Raw genomic sequence first — 27,965 nt, forward strand, 5'->3', positions numbered from 1 at the left:
ATAGAGTTCATTTAGATGACATCATGAGATGGAAGGCAGATTGGGGAATGTTTACTATCTATTGTGATGCAGAATTTAGTAGTCAGAACAAATAGATGAAATAAATAAAAAAACATTATTGCAGCTAGTAAAAGGAGCATCTCAATCTACTGGGAAAAGTACTTATAGAAATTAAAAATGATGCCATGGTGGAATGAAGAATGTTCTGAAGCAATCAAACAAAGTGACATAACTTTTAGAAAGTTCTAAACAAGATATTCACTACAGAATTTCCTAGAGTATAAAATGGCTCAAGCAGTGGATCGGAAAATGGTTAAAAGAGCAAAGAAATCATATTGGAGAGGATCTTGTTCAACTATTGGACGAACAACAGCGTTATATAAAATTTGGGGAATGATTAAAAGCATTAGGGAATTAAGCATATAAGAATTGAAGATCAAATTCATGTCATCCTGCTCTGTCCCTAAATAGACCGTTGTTAAGAAGCGTCAAACATGGAACTGAAAACATAAATCTATCTACAAAATACAGGACTAATCTCAAGGATATATGTAGTACCTAATTTAGTCCATTGGTGGCGCTAATGCTCCACATGGGCGCGTCAGTGAAACGAGAAGAGGAAGAAGAAGAAGCTCAGTCGGGTTGACGCTGTCACCGGCAACGCACGTCTGTCCCGTTTCTTTTGTTCAGTCTCGCTGCACCGCGACAGGTCGCAGTTGACCCGCTTCGAAATCATGTCCGACGGCGGGGGGACGGAGGAGAACTCCGGCACCATGGAGGTGTCTGCCGTTCAGACGGTCGCCGACACCTCGGTGCTGCAGAAGCACATTCGCAAGCTGATCCCGCTGCTGCTGGAAGATGGCGGCGAGGCCCCGGCCGCGCTGGAGGCCGCCCTGGAGGAGAAGAGCGCCGTGGAGCAGATGAGGAAGTTTCTGGCCGACCCTCAAATTCACACCGTGCTGGTGGAAAGAAGCGCACTCAAAGGTACAGTTAGCTGACGCCAAAAGGTGGACGTTTTTGTCATTTGACAGCCGGGTAGATGACCGTGTCCGCCTTGCTTTCCGTCTCCCATCATCACATGTCATTGTAAGGGAACTGCGCCACCGGGGGTGGGGACATGGAAAACGGTCCATGTCGGCAATCTAGTGCAATTATTAATGAGTGATGCTTGTCCACTTGAGCCTATTCGGCTGCATGTATTTCTAAGGTAATGTAGAATTTAATGCAAGTGCACATTACCAATGCGATTGTGTATCTAAGTGCTGTTTATTTATCGACACGTTAAAAATAAATAAAAGGTGACATTGTTGCTGTACAAGTAGAACAGACACGCAGGTGCTTATTATAACCATAAGGGAACCTTTGTCTGCACTGCCAGTCATGCTGTGTCCACCGGGAGGGTTTCATCATGTGAACCAGCTTGTGTCAAAGAACACATTATCTTCAGCCCCCCCCCCCCCAGGGAAATTAATCTTGAGCTTCTGAGCTGCTTGCCTTTACTAATGGGCCCAATCTTGATCTCTGGATTTTGCACATGACCAGCCAAGTCACTGTGGCCGAGCCTGTAGGTTTTGTTTTCCCAGCCAGTCACAGCCCAGCCCATTCCTGTCATGTTGCTCAGAATACTGATGCTGCACTGCAGACATTGCACTCTCACTTTAAGCCACGGCCTCACTTACAAAGGAGGGTGGGGACAAAGATGGATCATGGAAGCAGACCAAACTTTGCACCGTCATCCTGCTACAAAATGGCCCTCTCTATACACACATTATCCTCCATCCGTCCATAGTTTCCAAAAATGTATCTTTACCATCTTCAGCAGAGCAATTTTGTAAGCAACAGAGTCTCTTAATAGTGACTACTTTTGAGGTGAACAACTTCAACATGAATATTATCTTGATGGTTTGAGTGTCATTTAATGTGGGGAAATTCAAAAATGATCCGCTCTGTTTGTTAGTAATTGTTGCATCCTTATGAACTTCAATAACTGGATATAAGAACAACTTAAAGCACCCATTGAGGATAGAGGGGGCCATAAAAAGTTGTAACTTCACCACCAGAGGGCCAGATTGTGACCGTGCACTTCAACCAGTAGGATACTGTAACCCCATCATTCAATTACCCAATAAGCAGGGAGGCTAAACCCACGGGCACTGCTAACGGTCGCCAGCACATCAGTTAGTTAACGTGTCTGCGAGTGAGGTTTACACACACTGAGCAGCCCTCGACTAGCTGACCACCGTTACACGTGTACAACAAAACAAAACATGCAAGAATGAAATCCCACTTCCCAATATCTGTGCTTGGTGACAATTCTCTTTGTCCGTCATTCATTTTTTGGCTGCTCATGTCTCTCTTCACGTGTGGTTGGCACGGGCGAGCCCGGGCGAGAACACAGTTGCTTGACAATAAGCCTCTTGTATTTCGAAGGAGTGCCCTCTAATGACGGGGATCCATTTCAAATGTGGTCAAATGGGCTGCTAGCTCCCTACGCCTGTGAAACTTAACGTGTCTGTGCACGGAATGTCATTACTTGAATTTTGTGTTTATATGTTATTTAAGATACTGATTTTTGTTTGTTCTTCGCACAGAGGATGTTGGAGATGAAGGAGAGGAGGAGAAGGAGTGCATCACTTATAACATCAGCATCGATATACACTATGGGATCAAGTCCAACAGGTATATTATACACTTAGATCACTGAATATAGGTCCTTAATTAAGTATGCCATAGCATGTGATTCCATTTGAGAAAAGGCATGGCACTCAGCTTCCATCTCTTTTAATTCTCAACTGTAAATATGTTCAACCTTTTCTTCCCGGCAGCTTGGCTTTAATCAAGAGAACAGGAGTCATTGATGCTGACAAGCCGATATCAACCCAAGTTCGAGTTTTGACCTTGAGTGAAGATTCTCCGTATGAGACGCTCCACTCTTTCATCAGCAATGCTGTTGCACCGTTCTTCAAATCCTATATCCGGGAGTCTGGCAAGGCAGACAGGTACATCTCAGAATGTGTCACATGTTTTTGTTCGGTTTCAAAAACCTGTATCAAAAACTCTGCATAGTATCTGTGAAAATTCCTCCAATACATTTTCTATCATCACCCTCTAGAGATGGAGATAAGATGGCTCCCTCCGTAGAGAAAAAGATTGCTGAGTTGGAGATGGGACTTCTCCACCTGCAGCAGAACATTGAGATCCCTGAGATCAGCCTGATAATTCACCCCATCATCGCAAACATTGCAAAGCAGTGCTATGAGCATGGAGAGAAGCCCAAGGTCACTGACTTTGGCGACAAAGTGGAGGACCCAACCTTCCTTAACCAGCTGCAATCTGGAGTCAACCGCTGGATCAGGGAGATCCAAAAAGTGAGAGGCACTCCTGTGTTTCTGTCTTGAATTGTGTAAAAATAATGCAACCCACCGCTGACTTAATTTGTCTCTGCCACCCACCCCTTTTTCAGGTGACAAAGCTCGATCGTGACCCTGCTTCGGGCACAGCCTTGCAGGAGATCAGTTTCTGGTTGAATCTGGAAAGAGCCCTCAACAGGATCCAAGAGAAGAGAGAGAGCCCCGAGGTTCTGCTCACACTGGACATCCTCAAACATGGCAAACGTTTCCATGCAACTGTCAGCTTTGACACTGACACTGGTGAGTAACAGCCACCTTCAAGTTTTAATTTAAACTCCCTTTGCTCCTAAAAATTTAAACAATTAACATTTTCGCTCGCTCTTCTTCTCACAGGTCTGAAACAGGCTGTGGAGACTGTCAATGACTACAATCCTCTGATGAAGGATTTCCCTCTCAATGACCTGCTCTCTGCCTCAGAGCTCGATAAGATCCGCCAAGCTCTGATGGCCATATTCACCCACCTGAAAAAGATTAGAAACACCAAGTACCCTATCCAGAGAGCACTGCGTCTTGTAGAGGCCATCTCCAGGGATTTGAGCTCCCAGCTCCTCAAGGTCTTGGGCACCAGGAAGCTCATGCATGTTGCCTATGAGGAATTTGAAAAGGTTAGTGTGGCTGGCTATGAACTCAAACCAGTTTTACTTTGCCCACTCAGAAGACCATGCTTACTTCAGCTGATAAAAATATAATACATCTTTTTAAATGATCTTTAAAATGTTGTGTGCAGGTGATGGTGGCTTGCTTTGAGGTGTTCCAGACCTGGGAGGATGAGTATGAGAAACTCCAGGTGCTTCTGAGGGACATTGTGAAGAGAAAGAGAGAGGAGAACCTGAAGATGGTGTGGCGTCTCAGCCCTGCCCACAGGAAGCTTCAATCCCGACTCGACCACATGAGACGTTTCAGAAGGCAGCATGAGCAGTTGAGGGCTGTCATCGTCCGTGTGCTGAGGCCTCAGGTAAATTTTTTTACCCCGTAGCCTTACCTGAGAAGCATGTCTTATGATTAAATCATGAGCATTTGAATGTTCTCTTAATGTAGATTAATGTCTTTATTTACACTGTTCCTGTTACTTTTTGTCTCCAGGTTTCTGCTGTGCCCCAGCATGCTCCTGGAGAGACCGTTGAGCCTCAAGATATGAAGGTCGCTGGAGTTCTTTTAGATGCGGCCGATGCCAACGCTATCGAGGAAGTCAACCTGGCATATGAGAATGTGAAAGAGGTTGATGGTCTTGATGTGTCCAAGGAAGGCATGGAAGCCTGGGAAGCTGCCATGAAGCGTTATGATGAGCGCATCGACCGCGTGGAGACCCGTATCACTGCCCGCCTGCGTGATCAGCTGGGAACAGCCAAGAATGCCAACGAGATGTTCCGCATCTTCTCCCGCTTCAATGCTCTGTTTGTGCGCCCCCACATCCGCGGTGCCATCCGGGAGTACCAGACACAGCTCATCCAGCGTGTGAAAGACGACATTGAGTCACTGCATGACAAGTTCAAAGTGCAGTATCCTCAGAGCCAGGCCTGTAAGATGAGCCATGTCCGGGACCTGCCACCTGTGTCTGGATCCATCATCTGGGCAAAGCAGATTGACCGTCAGCTGACTGCATACATGAAGAGGGTGGAGGATGTTCTGGGAAAAGGCTGGGAGAACCATGTGGAGGGACTGAAGCTGAAGCAGGATGGAGATAGCTTCAGGGCTAAGCTCAACACTCAAGAGATATCTGATGACTGGGCTCGCAAGGTATGGAGTAGATCATACTAAATTATAAATGCTGTTCAGTCGTTATTTTCTCAAATGTTGAGTTTTTATTTACTTTGTCTAATTTGCCTCAGCTATTAAATATTTGCCACTCCTCTCTTTTTTTAATCAGGTGCAGCAGCGTAACCTTGGCGTGTCTGGCCGCATCTTCACCATCGAGAGTACTCGTGCCCGTGGACGCACAGGCAACATGCTCAAGCTTAAAGTCAACTTCCTCCCAGAGATCATCACCTTGTCCAAAGAGGTCCGCAACCTCAAGTGGCTGAGCTTCCGTGTTCCATTGGGCATCGTCAACAAAGCCCACCAAGCTAACCAGCTGTACCCATTTGCCATCTCTTTGATCGAGAGCGTCCGCACTTACGAGCGCACTTGTGAGAAGGTGGAGGAGAGGTCTTCTATCTCCCTGCTGGTGGCTGGCCTTAAAAAAGAGGTTCAGGCTCTCGTTACTGAAGGCATCACTCTGGGCTGGGAGTCCTACAAGCTGGATCCTTATGTTCAGAGGCTAGCTGAGACAGTGTTCAACTTCCAGGAGAAGGTCAGTGTGGAGACCTTACTATTCAGTAGTATACATTCTGTATACATCTAGACTCATTTTTGAATTTAACATCAAATGTTAAATCTTGTCAAACAAATGGATTTTGTTCTGTTGTATTTGGTTTCCAGGTGGACGATCTCTTACTGATTGAGGAGAAAATAGATCTGGAGGTTCGCTCTCTGGAGACTTGCATGTTTGAGAACAAGACCTTCTCTGACATCCTCAACCGAGTCCAGAAGGCAGTGGATGACCTCAATCTGCACTCCTATTCCAACCTGCCCATCTGGGTCAACAAGCTTGACATTGAGGTTTGTAGCTAAAACAAGCTGAAGACATGGAGTAGTTTTCATTCTCATTCAGTTTGATACTGGATGTAGTGAGTCTGAATGAAAAAATGTTTTGACCATAATTTCTTTTCACTTATTTTCAAAAAAAAGTCAGCACTGACTTTTTTGTTATTTTTCCTTAGATTGAACGCATCCTGGGAGTGCGTTTGCAGGCTGGCCTTAAGGCCTGGACTCAGGTGCTCCGTGGCCAGGCAGAGGACAAGGCTGATGTTGACATGGACACAGAGGCTCCGCAAGTGAGCCACAAACCTGGAGGCGAGCCCAAGATTAAGGTAAGCATTGTGACTGTTGACCTTCTATTGATTTATGCCATGTTTTAATGTTTAACCATTATATTATACTACACTATTATATACCATTTTAAAACCTTGGAAACATTGCATACATGGACAGTGCTGATTGTTTTATTTTTTAATTTTTTGATCCCCAGAATGTTGTCCATGAGCTGAGGATTACGAACCAGGTCATCTATCTGAATCCACCAATTGAAGACTGTCGCTACATGCTCTATCAGGAGATGTTTGCTTGGAAGATGGTCATCCTTTCCCTTCCCAGGATCCAGAGTCAGAGATACCAGGTAGAGACTTAAGTGGCATGGATGCAAATTTCTGTATTTTACTGTCTGTCATCCTTTAGTTCAGATATGACAAATTGAGAGACATATGGGTGTTTCTTCTATCCAAGCAAGTCTGTCCTCCCTTACCAGGTGGGGGTCCACTACGAGTTGTCTGAGGAGGAGAAGTTCTACAGAAATGCCCTGACCCGAATGCCAGATGGCCCTGCAGCCTTAGAGGAGTCCTATAATGCAGTCGAAGACATTGTCAGTGAGGTGGAGCAGTATGTCAAGGTAAGAGCCTCAAATAAAATGTGATATTATTCCCTAGCATATCTATTTGTACATTATCATATACAAACATGTTTATATATTCCTGTTTTAACCATTGACTTGTCTTTTTTGGCCCTGTCCAGGTGTGGCTGCAGTACCAGTGCTTGTGGGACATGCAAGCAGAGAACATCTACAACCGTCTGGGGGAAGATCTCACCAAGTGGCAGGCCCTCCTGGTCCAAATCCGGAAAGCACGAGGAACATTTGACAATGCAGAGACACGGAAAGAGTTTGGACCTGCGGTCATTGACTATGGCAAGGTAATTATAACTCACAGCTGTAGGTGTTGTATATGAAAGACATTTCTGAAAAGATTTCTAATAAAAACGACCCAGATGAAATCTTATATTTTTGTGTTGTAGGCTTAAGGGAGGTTTCTTTTACATAAATTGCTATTTGTTTATGTTTTAATTATATGTTGTTGTTTTTGTTTTTTTCCTGCTCATTTAAAATTGAATACATTTTTCTGCAAATATTGATCTTTACTAATTAGATATTTGTCCCTGACCACAGGTCCAGTCCAAGGTTAACTTGAAATATGACTCCTGGCACAAAGAAGTCCTCAGCAAGTTTGGACAGATGCTTGGCCAGAATATGCAGGACTTCCATGCCCAGATCTCCAAGGTAATTGAGAAATACTATTTCATTTAACCAGCTAAGTAGCATTAATATCACAGACATTGATTAGAAGATTATTTTGTAAATATATGTATATGCATATTTTTTAATCACCTTTTTCTGTTCCCACATAGTCCCGTCAAGACCTGGAGCAACACTCTGTGGACACAGCAAGCACTTCAGATGCTGTTAACTTCATAACATATGTCCAGACCTTGAAGCGCAAGATCAAACAGTTTGAGAAAAATGTGGACGTAAGTACTCAAAACATTCAGCATCCTTTTCCTTCATTCGTTTATATGATGGGATGCAAGGCAGTTTTAAGTTCTAATCAGATTCTCCCTCCGTCACCTCCAGTTGTTCCGCAATGGGCAGCGTTTGCTGGAGAAGCAGAGATTCCAATTCCCTCCTTCTTGGCTCTACATTGACAACATCGAAGGTGAATGGGGTGCCTTCAGTGACATAATGAAGCGCAAGGATACGGCTATCCAGCAGCAGGTGGCCAACCTGCAACTGAAGATTGTTCAGGAGGACAAAGCTGTTGAAAACCGCACCACTGACTTGCTCAATGACTGGGAAAAGACCAAACCAGTTGCTGTAAGAGAAATGGAGTCATCTTATAATATTTGAAATACAATGTATTCATAGGTTTTTATCTACTCGTTTTTAAAATGGAATAGCAGGTAGCAGACGTTGACTTTCAATCACCATAATTAATTTCGTCACATATCTTCGTTGTCTAACTGATTACCTGTTCCATCAGGGTAACCTGCGCCCAGAGGAGGCTCTTCAGTCTCTGACCATATATGAAGGCAACTTTGGCCGTCTGAAGGTTGAAAGGGAGAAGTGCGCCCGTGCGAAAGAGGCCCTGGAGCTCACTGATACTGGCCTCCTCAGCGGCAGTGAAGAGAGGGTGCAGGTAATTCATGCACATATTCACATAAAAGTTCAAGTCACGACTGGAAGATCAAATAATGCGTGGGTTTTAGCTCCAACTGACCAGACCAGAAAAATTACTGGGATCATTACTGTCTTTGCGGTGACTTGTAGGTTGCACTGGAGGAGCTCCATGACCTGAAGGAGGTCTGGTCTGAGCTGTCAAAGGTTTGGGAGCAAATCAACCAAATGAAAGAGCAGCCATGGGTGTCTGTACAGCCTCGCAAGGTAAAATACACAGTAATCCTTCAGATTATTGAAACTCTTTTCAAATATTTGTCAAATTATCTTGCATATAACTGTTCTAATGTCGGTGTTGTGTGTTTGTAGCTTCGTCAGAGTCTGGATGGTCTTCTGAATCAGCTGAAGAACTTCCAAGCAAGACTGAGACAGTATGCTTCATATGAGTTTGTACAGAGGCTGCTTAAAGGATACCTGAAGGTCAGCCAGCAAGTTGGTTTTTTTTTTTCAATGAGCACAGATTTTACTTGGAAATGAAAATAATATTTTACTAAACTCTTTGCCTATTACTTTCTCTCACCAGGTCAACATGTTGGTGATCGAGCTGAAATCAGAGGCTCTCAAGGACCGTCATTGGAAGCAGCTGATGAAGCGTTTGCATGTGAACTGGGTCCTGTCTGAGCTCACCCTGGGACAGATCTGGGATGTTGATCTGCAGAGGAATGAGATGGTGGTGAAGGATGTTCTCCTGGTAGCCCAGGGAGAGATGGCTTTGGAGGAGTTCCTCAAACAGGTAATGAGGGAGAGTCCTCAAGAGATTATTCGTTTTAGTCGTAATGCTTGAAGGAGGAGAGTTTGCAGGTTTTTTTTACATACAGCTTCCAATCCAGATAATTACAAAAGGCTCATATTTTTGAAAAGTTTATTAATAATTCTGTGTTTTCTGGTTCTCAGATCCGTGAAGTGTGGAACTCGTATGAGCTCGACCTGGTGAACTATCAGAACAAGTGTCGTCTGATTAGAGGCTGGGATGACCTCTTCAACAAGGTCAAGGAACACATCAACAGCGTGTCTGCCATGAAATTGTCTCCGTACTACAAGGTAAACAGTTGCGTGTTCTCTTCATTACGACAACAGTTTTACAGTTTTTCAACAAATATTAAATTTTTCTTTTCCTTTCTTTTTCCCAGGTGTTTGAGGAAGATGCCCTGAGCTGGGAGGACAAGCTGAATCGCATCATGGCTTTGTTTGATGTTTGGATTGATGTGCAGCGTCGCTGGGTATACCTGGAAGGCATATTCACAGGCAGCGCTGACATCAAACATCTGCTGCCAGTAGAAACCCAGAGATTCCAGAGGTAAATGAAGGAGCCTCATTTTAACAAACCGGAAATTATTCATGAATTCTCACAGACAGGTCAACATTTGAAGGATTTTATGATAAGAGACAAGCTCAAGGAACCCCATTGGTACTTAGCTAATTTACTAAACTTTCATGCATTCTCTCTTTATTCCACAGTATCAGCACAGAGTTCTTGGCACTGATGAAGAAGGTGACAAAGTCTCCTTTAGTAATGGATGTGCTGAACATACAGGGAGTACAGAGATCTCTGGAGCGTCTTGCTGACCTTCTGGGAAAAATCCAGAAAGCTCTTGGAGAATATTTGGAGAGAGAGAGATCCTCATTCCCCAGGTATGAAGATGACACTGAGGCAAAGCTGAAAAGGGGAATATGCTTTGTTTCAATGGTTCATATTTAAAAGTGAAATGAATGATTATGTTGAATACTTGGAATCTTTTCTCCGGATTCAGTTTTGTTGCATCATGTATTTATTTATTAATCCTTTTATTCATAGGTTCTACTTTGTGGGAGATGAGGACCTGCTCGAGATCATTGGTAACAGCAAGAATGTGCCCAAACTGCAGAAACACTTCAAAAAAATGTTTGCTGGTGTCTCAAGCATCTTGCTCAACGAGGACAACACTGTTGTGCTTGGAATCTGCTCCCGTGAGGGTGAGGAGATTGTCTACAAGACACCAGTCTCCATCACAGACCACCCAAAGATCAATGAGTGGCTGACGCTGGTGGAGAAGGAGATGAGGGTGACACTAGCAAAGCTGCTAGCAGAGTCTGTCACAGAGGTTGCGGCCTTCAACCAAGGCACAGCCGTAGACTTAAGCCAGTACATCACCTGGATTGATTGTTACCAGGTCAGCATTGAGAGCGTTCACTTAATGTTATAGACATGTAAATAAGGTATCATGTTAGTAAAATGTCTTATCTTGTCTCCTCTTTCCACAGGCCCAGCTGGTGGTCTTGTCCGCCCAGATCGCCTGGTCTGAGAACATCGAGTCTGCATTGACCACCATCGCAGGTGGTGGGGACATGACCCCAATGCATGGGGTGCTGTCAAATGTGGAGGCCACCCTCAATGTGTTGGCTGACACTGTGCTGATGGAGCAGCCTCCACTCCGCAGGAGGAAACTGGAACACCTGGTCAGCTGGATTTTAAAGAATATGTATTTTCAAAGAATACTTGTATGATGAAAACTCTGAAATTCATAATCTGTTCCCCCTCAGATCACAGAGCTGGTGCACCAACGTGATGTGACCAGGACTCTGATCAAGAACAAGATTGACAACCCCAAGTCCTTTGAGTGGCTCAGCCAGATGCGCTTCTACTTTGACCCCAAGCAGACAGATGTCCTGCAACAGCTGTCCATTCAGATGGCCAATGCCAAGTTCAACTATGGCTTTGAGTACTTGGGTGTCCAGGACAAGCTTGTCCAGACCCCTCTAACAGACCGCTGCTACCTGACCATGACCCAGGCTCTGGAGGCCCGCCTTGGCGGGTCACCATTTGGTATGAAACTTAAATGTGGCGTATTTTCTTGTACACATGAATTCACTGGTGATATAAGTACAGTTTTCCATTTATTTTTTATTTTCCGTCACTGAATTTGTCTTGTCATCTAGGTCCTGCTGGCACAGGAAAGACTGAGTCTGTCAAGGCTCTTGGTCACCAGCTTGGCCGCTTTGTCCTGGTCTTCAACTGTGATGAGACATTTGACTTCCAGGTACACGACTGTTTAAAGATTCTTCCTTTTTAGTGTAGTTTAGAACCAAGACAACCATAACACAATAAAAGATTAGTAAAGCACTTTATGTTTTTTAATTTTTTTTACAGCATTTGGTTCTCATGTTTTTTCAATTTAAACCATATTTTTTGTTCCTTTCTCTTTTTAGGCTATGGGTCGTATCTTCGTGGGTCTGTGTCAGGTGGGAGCTTGGGGCTGCTTCGATGAGTTCAACCGTCTGGAGGAGAGAATGCTGTCTGCCGTCTCTCAGCAGGTCCAGTACATCCAGGTGGCCTTGAGAGAACACATCAACCCAAACAGAGACAGGAGTAAGTGTTACACAAGTAGGAACTAGGATGTTTAAGAAGTAAGGAGAATATCCAAATTAAATTTGAACACCAATTGCCTAAGAGTGGTGAAAAGTGTCTAATTTTATTCACTATTAGTCAGTATTCTATGTTATAACTGCAGTGTAAATAACTTGTCATCTGCCCCCCTCTCAGGTGTTCCCGTCACCACAGAGCTCCTGAACAAGCAGGTGAAGGTGAGCCCAGACATGGCCATCTTCATCACCATGAACCCTGGCTATGCTGGCCGTTCCAACCTGCCTGACAATCTGAAGAAGCTGTTCCGCAGCTTGGCCATGACCAAGCCTGACCGCCAACTCATTGCCCAGGTCATGCTCTACTCTCAAGGTTTCCGCACTGCTGAGATCCTGGCTAAAAAGATTGTTCCCTTCTTCAAGTATGTACTATATTTTTCGAAAAAAAGTTGAAATAGCTTTGGGTGTAATTCAAGGGGTCTTTCCTGTCTAAATGAACACCTTGCCTTTATTTCAGGCTATGCGACGAGCAGCTGTCTTCTCAGAGTCACTACGATTTTGGCCTTCGAGCTCTGAAGAGCGTGCTGATTAGCGCTGGCAATGTCAAACGCGAGCGCATCCAGAGGATCAAAAGGGAGAAACTTGAGCGTGGAGAGGTCGTTGACGAAAATGACATAGCGGAGAACCTTCCAGAACAGGAGGTATAAAAAGACGTATATCGTAGGACTTGGAATTGAAGTTGCTGTATTGTTTTATTATTAAATCTTTACACTTGTGTGACACATTTTTCAACAATCCTGCTAGGAATATGAGAAGCTTAAATGGTTCACTTGGTTGTTGTCCCATTTATTTTAGATCCTGATCCAGAGTGTGTGCGAGACTATGGTTCCCAAACTGGTGGCAGAGGACATCCCTCTGCTTTTCAGCCTGCTTTCTGATGTCTTCCCTGGAGTCCAGTATATGCGAGGAGAGATGACTGCACTGAGGGAGGAGCTGAAGAAGGTCTGCGCAGAGATGTATCTCACCTATGGAGATGGTGACGATGTGGGAAGCATGTGGGTGGAGAAGGTATGTAGCTAAATGGTCTTCTAAGAGCCTTCCACATCTTGGAAGGTTGTCTTTAGGTTGTGGATAAAATCCAATTGTGACAAAAGTGACTTAATTTTCTGACACTGTCATTCAACCTCTTCCAGGTGCTCCAGTTGTATCAGATCACACAGATCAATCATGGCCTGATGATGGTGGGACCTTCAGGCAGTGGAAAGACCATGGCATGGAGGGTGCTGCTCAAGGCCCTGGAGAGGCTGGAAGGTATTGAGGGTGTGGCCCACATCATCGACCCCAAGGCCATCAGCAAGGATCTCCTGTACGGGACCCTGGACCCCAACACGCGTGAATGGACCGATGGCTTGTTCACACACATCCTCAGGAAGTGAGTTTGTTAACATTTCATGATTAAAAGCATGAATCTACTTGGCTAATCTTGATCTTGAAATGTAGAACCTTTTTTGGGAAAATTAGTCTTTTAAGATGTTTTTCCCATAAATTTCAGGATAATTGACAATGTTCGAGGTGAACTGCAGAAGCGCCAGTGGATCATCTTTGATGGTGATGTTGACCCAGAGTGGGTTGAAAATCTCAACTCAGTCCTGGATGACAACAAGCTGCTCACCCTGCCCAATGGAGAGCGTCTCAGCCTGCCACCAAATGTAAAAGCAAAGATGCCTCATTTTTAATCCGGTGTGGTGGGACCATGTTTGTTATTTACCCCAAGTTTCTCCACAGGTACGTGTGATGTTTGAAGTACAGGACCTGAAGTATGCCACCCTGGCCACTGTGTCCCGTTGTGGTATGGTCTGGTTCAGTGAGGATGTCCTCAGTACTGACATGATCTTCAACAACTTCCTGGCTCGCATTCGAAGTATCCCATTGGATGAGGGAGAGGATGAAGCTCAGCGCAAGAGGAAGGGCACAGAGGACGAGGAGGAGACTGCATCACCAATGCTGCAGGTAAAATGAAGAAATGACTAGAATAAACTATATTAAAAACACAAGACCACTCAAAAATTTCCTCTTCACCAATGTACTGCTGTGTGTTTTACACTAGATCCAGCGTGATGTTGCAGCTATCCTGCAGCCTTACTTCACCTCCACAGGCCTGGTGATCAAGGCCTTAGAGCATGCCTCTAAGATGGAGCACATCATGGACTTCACTCGCCTGCGCTGCATTGGTTCCCTGTTCTCTATGATGCACCAGGCCTGTCGTAATGTGGCTCTCTACAACAGCAACCACCCTGACTTCCCCATGCCCATTGATCAGCTGGAGCGATACATGCAGGTAAGATTCTGTGTTCTGCTCTGTGTACTTTAAAGAAGCATAGATGTCTCATAAGTCATACCTTACACCACCTTGTAAATGTTTACATTCTCTTACAACTGATACATTTTGTGGCATTATCTTTTTACAGAGGTATCTAATCTATGCCGTGCTGTGGTCCTTCTCTGGTGACGGACGGCTGAAGATGAGGGCTGAGCTTGGAGAATACATTCGTCGCATCACCACTGTGCCCCTCCCCTCTGCTCCCAATGTCCCTATCATTGACTACGAGGTAAAGCCTCTGTCTGTTTAACAACTTGTGATTATTCTGAGTACAGAGAATGTTTGCTCCTCTGCACCTGAAAGTCACAGAGGCAAACTTAACGCATTTCCTGTACACTCAGGTGTGCATCTCAGGTGAATGGCAGTCCTGGCAGGGCAAGGTACCCCAGATTGAGGTAGAGACCCACAAGGTGGCATGCCCTGATGTCGTGGTTCCCACCCTGGACACGGTTCGCCATGAGGCTTTGCTTTACACATGGCTGGCAGAGCACAAACCACTGGTGCTCTGTGGACCTCCCGGCTCTGGAAAGACTATGACCCTGTTCAGTGCCCTAAGGGCCTTGCCTGATATGGAGGTAAGAGACTGGACCAAAGAGTTAACAATAGGAGTTAGATTGATTATAAATCTTTAAAATCAGTTAAACTTCGAACAGTTCTTGAAACTAATTTTTTATTCTTTTTTTTATCCACATTAGAGAAATTAAGAATGTATTATCCCATTACTCAGGCAATAAATAATAAACTGAGTAAAACTGATGTGAAATTATATTTTGTAGTAAGATTTGTAATTGACAAAGCTCCTACTCTCCATCAGGTTGTCGGTCTGAACTTCTCTAGCGCCACCACCCCAGAGCTGCTGCTTAAGACCTTTGACCACTACTGTGAGTACCGCCGTACCCCCAACGGTGTGGTCCTTGCCCCCGTCCAACTGGGCAAGTGGCTGGTGTTGTTCTGTGACGAGATCAATCTGCCGGACATGGACAAATATGGCACACAGAGAGTCATCTCTTTCCTCAGACAGGTATGATTCGTTGTTTGCAAACGGTCACATACAGTAGCTGTAGGATTACTGCAAAAAATTAGTTTCCAAGTAGCTTATATGTTTGGATGTTTGCCGCTTGTATGTTAAAGGGTTCCTTGTTCTGTTTCTTTGCAGATGGTGGAACACGGAGGTTTCTATCGCACCTCAGACCAGACATGGGTCAAACTAGAAAGGATCCAGTTTGTTGGTGCCTGTAATCCTCCCACTGACCCTGGCAGAAAGCCTCTTACACACAGGTGTAGTAATCAGATATATTGATGTTATTTCATTTGCAAAACTCTTAAAATGCCACTTATATATGAGAAGTCCTGACATGTTGTTCTTTCTAGGTTTCTGCGTCATGTTCCTGTGGTCTACGTGGACTATCCCGGCCCAGCCTCTCTCACACAGATTTATGGAACCTTCAACCGCGCCATGCTGCGCCTCATTCCCTCTCTACGTACTTATGCTGAGCCTCTTACTGCTGCTATGGTCGAGTTCTACACCATGTCTCAGGTAAAGGATATGGCAGTATAACTGAAAACATCAAGTCTACTAAATACTGTCACAGAAGAAAAGAGTACAAACTAATGGAGTATGTTTTTATTGGTAACCTTTCATTGTCTGATAAAATTTCCTTTCTTTAACCCCTCAGGAGCGGTTCACTCAGGACACCCAACCTCACTACATCTACTCTCCCAGAGAAATGACCCGTTGGGTGAGGGGTATATTTGAGGCCCTGCGACCGCTTGAAACTCTGCCTGTTGAGGGGCTCATCCGTATCTGGGCCCATGAGGCCCTCCGCCTCTTCCAGGACAGGTGAGCATTGGTTACTGACAGATTAAGCTCTATTATTCACAGTGCAGACATGTGAAGACAAATTACATTGAAGAATGATCAAATGTAGTGACTGTGGTGTTGGTCTTGCACTTTTCCAGGCTTGTTGGTGATGAAGAAAGAAGGTGGACAGATGAAAATGTCGACATGGTTGCTCTCAAACACTTCCCAAACATTGATAAGGAGAAGGCCCTTAACAGGCCTATCCTCTACAGCAACTGGCTCTCCAAGGTAAATTAGGGCTATGTTGATTATACGGTGATTTCTGCTTTGGTACTGTTACTGATATTGTCCCTCAAATCAATATAATTTTCATTTAAGTTTTCACTGAGACTCTTGTATGTGGTTGCAGGACTACATCCCAGTGGAACAGGAGGAGCTAAGGGACTATGTAAAGGCCCGTCTGAAGGTCTTCTATGAAGAGGAGTTGGATGTACCTCTGGTGCTCTTCAATGAGGTGCTGGACCACGTCCTCAGGATTGACCGGTGAGTGAATGCCTCTGAGATTTTGTAGCTCAGTGCTGCTCATTGACTTTCAGAATTTCAAAGTTGGTATATTTGTTTTGTGAGCAAGTTTTCAAAGTGTATGTGCCTCTCTAGAATCTTCCGCCAGCCTCAGGGCCATCTCCTGTTGATCGGTGTGAGTGGAGCAGGAAAGACCACTCTGTCTCGCTTCGTAGCCTGGATGAACGGACTCAGTGTCTACCAGATCAAGGTTGGTGAAATGCGTGTAAATACATTTGAAGTCATACTTTTTCAATTATCTTTACGTATTTATTTGTGTGTGTGTGTGTTTTCAGGTACACAGGAAATACACTGGAGAGGACTTTGACGAGGACCTGCGCACAGTGCTGCGTCGTTCTGGCTGCAAGAACGAGAAGATCGCCTTTATCATGGATGAGTCCAACGTGCTGGATTCTGGATTCCTTGAGAGAATGAACACACTGCTGGCCAACGGAGAGGTAACCGACATTGCAGTCTGATGTAAAGCACCACTCGTCACACCTTTGTGGCCTTCTGTACTCATTGGGTAGTTTTCCAAGATGAGTTTAGCTTGTGTGTGCTTACTTTTCAGGTCCTTGATATTTCTTAATGTTACCTGTTGTTTGTAGGTTCCTGGCCTGTTTGAAGGAGATGAGTACGCCACCCTGATGACTCAGTGTAAGGAGGGAGCCCAGAAAGAGGGCCTGATGCTTGACACACATGAAGAGCTGTACAAGTGGTTCACCAGTCAGGTCATAAGAAACCTCCATGTGGTTTTCACCATGAACCCCTCATCAGAGGGCCTGAAGGACAGGGCTGCCACATCTCCTGCCCTCTTCAACAGGTACGCAGATGGTATTTATGTATTACATCGGAGAAGCCAGCGAAATGCAGGGATTTGTTGGATTAAAACTCTTATTTTTCTGTGTCAGGTGTGTGCTGAACTGGTTTGGAGACTGGTCCACAGAGGCCCTTTATCAGGTGGGTAAGGAGTTCACATGCAAGATGGATCTGGAGAAACCAAACTACAAGGTGCCAGACTACATGCCCATTGTCTATGACAAGCTGCCGCAGCCACCATCTCATCGTGAGGCTATCGTCAATGGCTGTGTGTTTGTACACCAGACACTTCACCAGGTAAGGATACTTTCAGTGGATGCTGCAAATATATAGATGTATTATAAAACAATTGTGTCCACTTTTGCTCATGCATACCTCATATAGGTACATAATACTTGTTACAAACTCTTTACAGGCCAACAACCGTCTGGCCAAGCGCGGTGGTCATACCATGGCCATCACTCCTCGCCACTACCTGGACTTTATCAACCAGTATGCAAACCTGTTTAATGAGAAACGCAGTGAGTTAGAGGAGCAGCAGATGCACCTTAATGTTGGTCTCCGCAAGATCAAGGAGACTGTTGATCAGGTAAAATAACTCTTACTCTCTTCTGATGTTTGGAGCTAATCCTCACAAACCAGAAAGGTGTAACTGTTAGTACCTGCTCTTGTCCAACTCTCTTATTATATGACCGATCATTAAGGTGGAGGAGCTTCGCCGTGACTTGAGAATCAAGAGCCAAGAGTTGGAGACAAAGAATGCTGCTGCCAATGACAAGCTGAAGAAGATGGTCAAAGACCAGCAGGAGGCTGAGAAGAAAAAGGTATTCAGGGAGGGGAAAAGATCCTGGAACTCGTAGTTTGTTGGTATTGGGCATTAAAATGGTTTAACATCATACATGACTGTTGTGACTCCAGGTAATGAGTCAGGAGATCCAGGAATCTGTGTACAAGCAGCAGGAGGTGATCAAGGACAAACAGCTGAGAGTCCAGGAGGACCTGGAACAGGTGGAACCTGCTGTTATTGAGTCTCAGAATGGTATAGTGGTTTGTCTACTCATATCCGTCTTAATAATGTGTTTTAATTCAGATGTTGTTAACAGTAGAACTAAATTTATTACGGTTAAATCTGAAGATAAATTATCAGCCTTCGTTGTCCGATCATAATAACATTTCTACATTCCCCTTATTGAGTAGTTTTCACCATTTTATTTTAACGTTGTCTCACAGTCACATCTTGTCCAAGGGATTTCTTTTAACAACTTGGTCTCTGCTTACACCCCCTTACCAATCACTGCCCGTTCCTTGATCATAATCGCCCTCCTTGTTCACCTGATGTTAATAGCTGTTAAGTCCATTAAGAAGCAGCACCTGGTGGAGGTGCGTTCCATGGCCAATCCACCCGCAGCCGTGAAGCTGGCCCTGGAGTCCATCTGCTTGCTCCTGGGAGAGAGCACGACTGACTGGAAGCAGATCCGATCCATCATCATGAGGGAGAACTTCATCCCCACCATTGTTAACTTCTCTGCCGAGGAGATCAGGTGAAATGAGAGAGAATGCACTCTGCAACTGTTCACTAAAGAGCACCTTCTCCCTCTTTGTCCCTTTCTTTTTCTGTCTTTCCCACTGAGTCTGTTTCATATCCCTCCAATTTTCTTCCCATAAACCATCCCCTTCTCCCCTTCCTCATACTGCTTCTTTCTTTCAAACACATTCCTCCTTCCACCTAACTAGCGGTGAGTTCTATTAAGCGGCATCACCTAGTAGAAGTGCGGGCTATGACCAATCCCCCAGCTGCAGTCAAACTGGCCCTGGAGTCTATCTGCCTTTTGCTGGGCGAGGAGACCAATGACTGGAAAAAAATCAGACAAGTTATTATCAGGGACAATTTCATCAGCAGCATAGTCAACTTTTCCTCTGAGGAAATGAGGTACCAGTGTCAAACTGTCTGTTTAGTTTTTATCTAATGCAAGCTCAAATTATATTTAATCAGTATATTAATCAAATGGCACCAGTGATTATGATTTTGCTGTAGGTTTCTGGAGCACCGTCTCATTGGCTGATTTTGTTGAACCACAACATGAACATATGGTAACAAGTGCTTGACTTACTGAGCCAATCCTTGATAGTGGTCATTGTCATGATTTTGCATTTTCACAGTAAAGATGATCGAAAAAGCACCAAGCCTCCCAATTCAAACTAGATTTAAGAGACTCTGTCCAATACTCTATTGATTCATATTTATTTTTTGTTGATTAATGGTAATTTGCCCATTCCTCACATAAGTGTTAATATAATAATAGACTGTAAAAAATGCTGCTGCATTCTAACATCTTTTACTGTTTCTTCTTTATCCAGTGACTCCATCCGTGACAAGATGAAGAAGAACTATCTCTCCAACCCTGGCTACAACTACGACCAAGTCAACAGGGCTTCTCTGGCCTGTGGGCCCATGGTGAAATGGGCGATTGCTCAAGTAAGAAACCAAGAACATGAAAATGACGATGTCAAGAGAGTAAAAGGAGTGTTCCTTTTTAATGTATAGCATATTCTTTCACTCCCCAAAGCTCAATTATGCTGACATGCTGAAGCGTGTGGAGCCTCTACGTAACGAACTGCAGAAGCTTGAGGACGATGCCACGGACAACAAGACGAGGGCTGAGGAGGTTGAGCAGATGATCAGAGACCTGGAGGCTAGCATTGCTCGCTACAAGGAAGAGTATGCTGTCCTCATCGCAGAGGCCCAGGCCATTAAGGCCGACTTGGCTACAGTTGAGGCAAAGGTAACTGATCGTCAAATAAATGTTCTGCCTGTTTTATTCCACTTCAAACTGAAGTATTTTGCAGCATTTCCTTGAACTCTTGCTTTCATCTCTCAGGTGAATCGTAGCACAGCCCTACTGAAGAGTCTGTCAGCTGAAAGGGAACGCTGGGAGAAGACCAGTGAGACCTTCAAGAACCAGATGTCCACCATCGCTGGAGACTGTTTGCTCTCTGCAGCATTCATTACCTATGCTGGATACTTTGAACAACAGATGAGACAGAACCTGTTCACTACTTGGTCTCACCACCTGCAGCAGGCAAACATCCAGGTACGTGAAGCTCTGGTATTTCCATTTGATTGTTTTCTTCAGCAGTCTGTCAAATCACATATCAGGTGATCAACCACGGATTCTTAGTAGTTTTTTTTTTTTTTTTGCATATCCCTTTATCTGATGTTGGCTTCCTAACTTCAGTTGGCCTAAATTTCTCCCTCAGTTCCGTACGGATATTGCCAGAACTGAGTACCTGTCCAATGCTGACGAAAGGCTGCGTTGGCAAGCCAACTCCCTCCCAGCTGATGACCTTTGTACTGAGAATGCTATCATGCTCAAGCGCTTCAACAGGTCAGTATCTTTATTTTCTAGCATTTTAATGTTTCCTTATGGATTTCTGATCACTAAGTGTCTGATTATTTTTTACCGTTGCCCTTTCTAGGTACCCACTCATTATTGACCCATCAGGCCAAGCCACAGAGTTCATAATGAATGAGTACAAAGAACGCAAGATCACCAGAACCAGTTTCCTGGATGACGCCTTCAGAAAGAACCTGGAAAGTGCCTTGCGTTTTGGAAACCCACTGCTGGTCCAGGTAAGAGCCATTATTTCACACTGCCAACATTTATTGTGAACATGCTGTTTGATCACTGCCCTTGCATTATATACGGATTTGTTTATTCTAACTTTTTTGGGGGGCCCTTCAGGATGTGGAAAGTTACGACCCTATCCTAAACCCAGTGCTGAACAGAGAAGTCCGAAGGACTGGAGGACGTGTCCTCATCACCCTCGGAGACCAGGACATTGATCTGTCACCTTCATTTGTCATCTTCCTCTCCACAAGAGACCCAACTGTGAGGATTCATATGTAGCTAATATAAGATCATTAGACACTGTTACATAATTTAAATAGGTATGAGTCTTTTAACAAAATCTAGTCCAGTCATAGAGTAGAATAGAGCATTTCCTTCTTTAAATGGTATCTTTTGTGTACGCAGGTCGAGTTCCCACCAGACTTGTGTTCTCGTGTGACATTTGTCAACTTCACGGTAACGCGCAGCAGCCTGCAGAGCCAGTGTCTCAATGAGGTCCTAAAGGCTGAGAGGCCTGACGTGGATGAGAAACGCTCTGACCTCCTCAAACTGCAAGGTGAGCGGCACTAAAGGGCAGAAACTAACACATTGACGGGGCCTAGCTGGGGATGTTGATGATGAACATGATTCAGTCTTGAGTCTGTGGTAAACAATTGTACTAAAAAGAAATCCCATCAATGACTCTTCTCTTTAGGCGAGTTCCAGCTTCGCCTACGTCAGCTGGAGAAATCCCTGCTGCAGGCCCTCAATGAGGTCAAGGGTCGTATCCTTGATGACGACACCATCATCACCACCCTGGAGAACTTGAAGAAGGAGGCAGCCGAGGTGACCAGAAAGGTGGAGGAGACTGATATCGTCATGGCGGAGGTGGAGGCTGTGTCACAGCAGTATCTGTCTCTGTCCTCTGCCTGCAGCAGCATCTACTTTACCATGGAGTCTCTCAACCAGGTCTTTATTCATCTTACTTGCTTTGTCGCTCAATTACTGCGATGCCTCAGTAACATTTATCTGCAAACACATTTCCATGCTAATCTAACTTTTTCCCCCATCTTGTTCCAGATGCACTTCCTGTACCAGTACTCTCTTCACTTTTTCCTGGACACCTTCCACACGGTGCTGTATGAGAACCCCAACCTCAAGGGCATAAGTGATCATTCACAGAGACTCGCTGTCGTCACCAAGGACCTCTTCCAGGTTTGAACCACACGTTTTGAAAAAAAGAGGCTAATCTTCTTTGTTGTTATGAATGAAAAAGTCTTAGATTTGTCTTTTCTTGAATGTAGGTGGCATTCAACAGGGTAGCCAGAGGTATGCTGCACCAGGACCACATTACTTTTGCCATGCTGCTGGCTAAGATCAGTCTGAAGGGCATGCCCAGGTGAGACTATATTACACCAAAACTAATACAAAAGCTGTAATTTCACATAAAACAGTGTTAGCAGTTAACATCCACAAGCTCAAATCTGATCCATTGACGTCCTTGTCTTTCCAGTGAGCCCTCATATGATGTGGAGTTCCAGCACTATCTGCGGGGAAAGGAGATTGTTCTGACCGGCATGTCATTGCCCAAGGTGAAGGGTCTGACCACTGACCAGTGTGAGGCCATGGTCCGCCTCAGCCGCCTTCCAGCATTCAAAGACTTGGTGTCCAAAGTTGAGGCTGATGATGTGAGTATCGACAGATGCTGTTGGTCCGTTTGCACAAAATTTCAGCACACTGATAATCTGACAGTACCAGTTAATAAACTACACTCTTCATCTGAACTGCATCAATGTTCATTATCACATTGTTTTGATTCTTCAGCAATTCTTCATGTGGATAGAGAGCAACACTCCAGACTTGGCTGTTCCTTATCTGTGGTCAGAGGAGAAGCAGTCCAGTGAGTTTATACTTTACTGTAAATGATGCAGAATGATTATTTATGCCAGGCATTTATAGAATTTAATATTTTTGAGAATACATAAACTGCTGTCCTTTGACGTGTCTATTTTGCTTTTGCCACTTCCTGCTCAGCTCCCATTGGCCAGGCAGTGCATCAGCTGTTGCTGATTCAGGCATTCCGTCCCGACCGTCTGTTGGCCATGTCGCACATTTTCGTCTCAAAGGTGCTGGGAGAGACCTTCATGAACATCATTGAGCAGCCTCTTGACCTGGCTAATATCGTCGACAGCGAGGTAACGTCAGATATTTCTGTAATCATGTTCAGTCCACAGTTTAGTCTTTGCTGTTAAGGCTGTTGAATGTTTTGCTGACTAGCACTTCTTGTGTCTGTAGGTGAAGCCCAGCACCCCAGTGTTGATGTGCTCTGTACCAGGTTATGATGCCAGCGGCCTCGTCAGAGATCTGGCTGCTGAGGAGAACAAACAAATCACATCCATCTCTATTGGTAAGGAAGAAATCAGCTCAGATTTTCTTGTTACCTAAGCCAAAAGCTCAAGTGTGGATCTAAATTGTTTTGTTTCAACGTCCACAGGTTCAGCTGAGGGCTTCAATAAGGCTGACAGAGATATCAACACTGCTGTCAAGTCTGGCAGGTGAGTTATGGTGATTATGTGTTTTTGTGAGAATGTACACTTAGTTTTGTTGTACTTCTATTCTGACTGTTTCCATCCTGCAGGTGGGTGATGTTGGAGAACGTCCATCTTGCCCCCGGGTGGCTGATGCAACTGGAGAAGAAGCTCCACTCTATGCAGCCTCATGCCAGCTTCAGGCTTTTCCTGACTATGGAGATCAACCCCAAGGTAAAGCACATTACTCCTAAAATGATCTCCATTTTATAATCTTGGCATTGACGAATGAATTGACAGCACAGCTATGAATCAGTTCTCACAACTAGTCCCAAACTCGCTGTTCATTTTACACACTTCAAATTCTCACTTCTGTGTTTTCTTGCCAGGTGCCAGTGAATCTGCTTCGTGCCGGTCGGATCTTTGTGTTTGAGCCTCCTCCGGGTGTCAAGGCCAACATGCTCCGGACCTTTAGCAGCATTCCTGTGGCTCGCATGTGCAAGGTGACTTGAAATGAGTTCAGTCATCAACCACCTGCATGTTTCCTCCACATTTGTTATCTGAATAACTTTTTCCTCATGTTTTCTACAGGCTCCCAACGAGCGTGCTCGTCTCTACTTCCTGCTGGCTTGGTTCCATGCAGTCATTCAGGAGCGTCTGCGCTATGCACCACTCGGATGGTCCAAGAAATACGAGTTTGGAGAGTCCGACCTCCGCTCTGCCTGTGACACCGTTGACACCTGGCTGGACGACACTGCTAAGGTTGCAGATCTACTTGATTTGACACATACATTTCTGAGGTATCAGTTTTGACCATTTGCTTAAAAATATGAACTTATCACGCTTTGCCTTTTCACAGGGTCGTCAGAACATTGCACCAGACAAGATCCCCTGGGCAGCTCTGAAAACCCTGATGGCCCAGTCCATCTATGGCGGCCGCATCGACAACGAGTTTGATCAGCGTCTGCTCATCACCTTCCTGGACCGCATCTTCACAAAGGGAAGCTTCGACAGCGAGTTCAAACTGGCTCTCAAGGTTGACGGACACAAGGACATCAAGATGCCTGATGGCATTCGGTCAGTGGTGTCCGGCTTTTACCTCTTTTTTACTATTCCACCACTCCTACAGTGAAAGACTATGCTACTGATGAACTCAACCAGTAAAGTTTGCTTCTGATTTTGTTTCAGACGGGAGGAGTTCATACACTGGGTAGAGATGCTTCCTGACACTCAGACTCCATCTTGGCTTGGGTTGCCTAGCAACGCTGAGAAGGTCCTGCTCACCACTCAGGGTATGCTGCAACGAGTCATCTTCCTAAACTGTACTCTGGAGTTTTGTCACAGCAAATGGAGCACAACACCCCCTCACTCTTCTGACTCTATCTGTTCAGATATTGTGTATTCATAGGACAGATTCATCTCTAACAACCTCTCTCTGTTCTAGTGTCCTAACTCTTTCTTTCACAGGGTGTCCAAGTGCAAGGCAGTGATCAAGACCTCATATATTTGCATCTGCTTTGGGCAGAGTGTGTGGTGGCAAAGAAAATGTTAAGGATACTTCTTCTGCTAATCTCTCATCGGTTAACTTCACCAGTTAACTTCAAATTGATACACAACTAGAAGCTACTTGTGAAACCGAGTCCTACAGTGTAGCTGTGTAGTTGTAGACTAGTTGTAGTTCAGAGCCATCACATTTTAGGAAGTGCTCTGCCCAAAGGAAGGGTGTGTGTATCCTCACCCTCCAGCAGCTGTATTTCACAGCCATCATGTCGCTTTGCTGAGATTCTATCCCACCCCGCCTTGTGATCAGGATTCAAAGCTGCCCCACACCTCCCCATCCCCTCTGCTCCCCATCATAACTCCATTCCCGTTTGTCAGATTGATTTACACACCTCCACCAAACCCCTTTGATACTTGCTGCTGAAGCATCTTCCCCTTTTACCACCCTTCACACTCCCTCTGCCCTTCATCCTCATTACCATCCCTCAATTTCTCCCTCAGAACCCGACGACCTCTCCATTTTTCTCATTATTTTCTTTTACAGATCCAGTCGAGAATGCAGTTCATTTATGCTTTTGGGATTTATGGGTCTAATGGAAATGCTGCCTTAATCCTTGTATCTATTGTCTTACCCAGTGTAGTCCTAATTTGTTTGTTTGGCACAATTTCCTTTCTGTTAAAACAAAGTCTTTTATTGAAGCATCCTTGAGGTAAGCTACTTGTTTCCTTGTTCCGCAATTAATTTTTTCTCCTACCCACCTCCCACCATGGCCTTGTTTTCCACCTCTCCTCCACCTCCCTCCCTGCTCACTCGCTCCCTCTGCCGGGCTGCGCAGGCATTGACATGATGGGTAAGATGCTGAAAATGCAGACGTTGGAGGATGAGGATGACCTTGCCTATGAGACGGAGCAGAAGGAGCGCACTACATCCGCGTCTGACGCCCAGCCGGCCTGGATGAGGACCCTCCACGGCACTGCCTGCAACTGGCTGCAGCTCATGCCGCAAACTGTCAATCCACTCAAACGCACAGTAGAGAACATAAAGGTAATGGCAGAAAATGGTTGGCAAGCAGACTTCAAGGGGTTTGTTTAATATTTTCTTGTATATGTACTTGCTATTTTGTAACTGATGCTTCTGCATTTGATTTAATATCTTCTTCATCCAAACACACAACCACCAGGACCCACTCTTCAGGTTCTTTGAGCGCGAGGTGAAGATGGGCGGCAAGATGCTGCAGGAGGTCCGTCAGGATCTGTCCGATGTGGTCCATGTGTGTGAGGGCAAGAAGAAGCAGACAAACGACCTGCGCACACTCATCAGCGACCTTGTTAAAGGTAAACTCTTACATTTTCACTCAGATTTTGCATAAGTTTGGCTCACTTGTGTCCATTCTGTGTCTTGACCAGGGAGCTGTCACTAAACAGGTTATTCTTTGAGTGAATAACGACTACTACTTTTTGTAATCATCTGTCTGACCCTATAGGCATCCTACCTCGCAGCTGGTGTCGATACACAGTCCCCACCTCCATGACTGTGATCCAGTGGGTTGCAGACTTCAGCGAGAGAATCAAACAGCTGCAGCAAATCTCCCAGGGAGCTGCCAGTGGGGGTGCAAAGGAACTGAAGGTAGTTTGGTCCACTGTTTACTTACAGTTTTAAAAAACTGTGATAGTATGATGGATTCCACCAAATTGACGGAGGCACTCACAATAGTAATATTTTCTTCTTTCTGTCTCTGCTTCATCAGAACATCCACGTGTGCCTCGGAAGCCTGTTCGTACCAGAGGCTTACATCACCGCAACCCGCCAGTACGTGGCTCAGGCAAACAGCTGGTCTCTGGAAGAGCTGTGTCTGGAGGTCAGTGTCACCACTGCCCTGGGCACCGCACTGGACGCCTGCAGCTTCGGCATCAAAGGTCAGACCTAAAAAATAACTGAATTCTAATATATTGTCAAATTTAGTTTCAGTGTGTCTAATGTGGAACTTGCTTACTGTTTCTCTCAGGTCTGAAATTGCAGGGAGCTACCTGTGCCAACAACAAGCTCTCTCTGTCCACCTCCATCTCCACTGAGCTGCCTCTCACTCAGCTCCGCTGGATCAAGCAGAGCAATGCTGAGAAGAGACACATGGTATGAATACATTTACGCAACTACACATCCTTCTATGTAATAATATATTATGTCTAAATGATAAAGAAAAACATTACATTTAGTTCTGGTTTTGCTGTTTTCATCTTATTTTTTCTTCATCTCACCACAGGTGACTCTGCCCGTTTACCTGAACTTCACCAGGTCTGAACTCATCTTCACTGTGGACTTTGACATCGCTACCAAGGAAGATCCACATAGCTTCTATGAGCGTGGAGTTGCTATCCTGTGCACAGAGTAAATGTAACAAGTCATTCCTTAAGACCAGAGAGTCTATTAAACCACACTTAATCTCTTACATTCATTACCTATTAACCACCATTTTAAAACGTAGTGTTTAGCCATTATAACATGTAGTTAGAGACATTAGTGGAGCAATAACGCATGTACCCATTCTTAGTGTTTTTGGAAAGTGTCTTGAAGGTTGGGGGATGTTGTCAGATGGTAAATTATGAGACAAGGAAATGTGGAAAAAGGAAACTTGAAAGGAAAATGTGTTTTTATGAAAGAACCTGAATGATTTTAGATTGAATAAAGCTGAAAGGAAGATGAACTGCAATGACGACTTCAGTGTGATCTTTTATAGTGAATGTTTGATTTGTCCGTTTCGTACATGGCATTAACTGTGTCGAAGTTGAATAAAATACAGCAGGGACCTGCAAATGTGTTCATTGGAGCCAATTCCATGTCATCATTCGTTCTTTGCAGAATAAGGGATATGGGTTTGCACAGCTCTTAAAAATGTCTGATAACCTTCTGTTGAGAATAGATT

General features: G+C 44.8%; 1 protein-coding gene across 2 annotated transcripts; it reads left to right on the top strand.

Moving 5' to 3' along the window:
• The first annotated feature begins 618 nt into the window (after positions 1-618).
• On the top strand, positions 619-27,752 carry LOC118286184 (cytoplasmic dynein 1 heavy chain 1). 2 transcript variants are annotated; one of them, XM_047337657.1, is made up of 78 exons: positions 619-984; positions 2,592-2,679; positions 2,826-2,999; positions 3,113-3,368; positions 3,464-3,650; positions 3,744-4,015; positions 4,138-4,365; positions 4,494-5,147; positions 5,278-5,700; positions 5,829-6,008; positions 6,170-6,319; positions 6,478-6,624; positions 6,754-6,894; positions 7,017-7,193; positions 7,447-7,557; positions 7,686-7,805; positions 7,909-8,148; positions 8,315-8,470; positions 8,602-8,715; positions 8,818-8,928; positions 9,032-9,241; positions 9,403-9,549; positions 9,639-9,805; positions 9,967-10,140; positions 10,304-10,658; positions 10,750-10,944; positions 11,029-11,311; positions 11,425-11,525; positions 11,695-11,854; positions 12,029-12,269; positions 12,365-12,548; positions 12,703-12,915; positions 13,041-13,279; positions 13,400-13,556; positions 13,633-13,857; positions 13,955-14,185; positions 14,316-14,456; positions 14,569-14,802; positions 15,042-15,248; positions 15,384-15,505; positions 15,599-15,764; positions 15,904-16,067; positions 16,187-16,316; positions 16,438-16,571; positions 16,686-16,800; positions 16,886-17,047; positions 17,198-17,412; positions 17,501-17,705; positions 17,824-17,997; positions 18,113-18,232; positions 18,327-18,447; positions 18,754-18,949; positions 19,767-19,884; positions 19,976-20,191; positions 20,288-20,500; positions 20,667-20,794; positions 20,886-21,039; positions 21,152-21,298; positions 21,443-21,593; positions 21,732-21,985; positions 22,097-22,231; positions 22,321-22,415; positions 22,530-22,704; positions 22,841-22,916; positions 23,051-23,211; positions 23,312-23,423; positions 23,511-23,571; positions 23,655-23,778; positions 23,934-24,047; positions 24,136-24,306; positions 24,404-24,621; positions 24,733-24,836; positions 25,881-26,089; positions 26,226-26,379; positions 26,529-26,671; positions 26,793-26,961; positions 27,051-27,175; positions 27,306-27,752. In XM_047337657.1, exons 1-78 carry the CDS (start codon positions 735-737, stop codon positions 27,432-27,434), a joined length of 13,923 nt encoding a protein of 4,640 aa, XP_047193613.1. In that variant the 5' UTR covers positions 619-734; the 3' UTR covers positions 27,435-27,752. The 2 variants fall into 2 exon arrangements, with proteins under 2 accessions (XP_047193613.1, XP_047193614.1); XM_047337658.1 differs by lacking the exon at positions 18,754-18,949 and adding an exon at positions 19,143-19,338.
• Positions 27,753-27,965: the final 213 nt, after the last annotated feature.

Source organism: Scophthalmus maximus, chromosome 15 (assembly GCF_022379125.1).
Source record: "Scophthalmus maximus strain ysfricsl-2021 chromosome 15, ASM2237912v1, whole genome shotgun sequence".
Lineage (NCBI taxonomy): Eukaryota > Metazoa > Chordata > Actinopteri > Pleuronectiformes > Scophthalmidae > Scophthalmus > Scophthalmus maximus.

What these genes read in the sequence shown, in the direction of transcription:
- LOC118286184 (XM_047337657.1), top strand. Translation starts at nt 735, where the DNA reads ATGTCCGACGGCGGGGGGACGGAGGAGAACTCCGGCACCATGGAGGTG. An exon ending in GGAGGAAACTGGAACACCTG is followed by an intron (nt 10,945 to 11,028) that starts GTCAGCTGGATT and finishes GTTCCCCCTCAG; the next exon opens with ATCACAGAGCTGGTGCACCA. An exon ending in GGCTGGACGACACTGCTAAG is followed by an intron (nt 24,307 to 24,403) that starts GTTGCAGATCTA and finishes GCCTTTTCACAG; the next exon opens with GGTCGTCAGAACATTGCACC.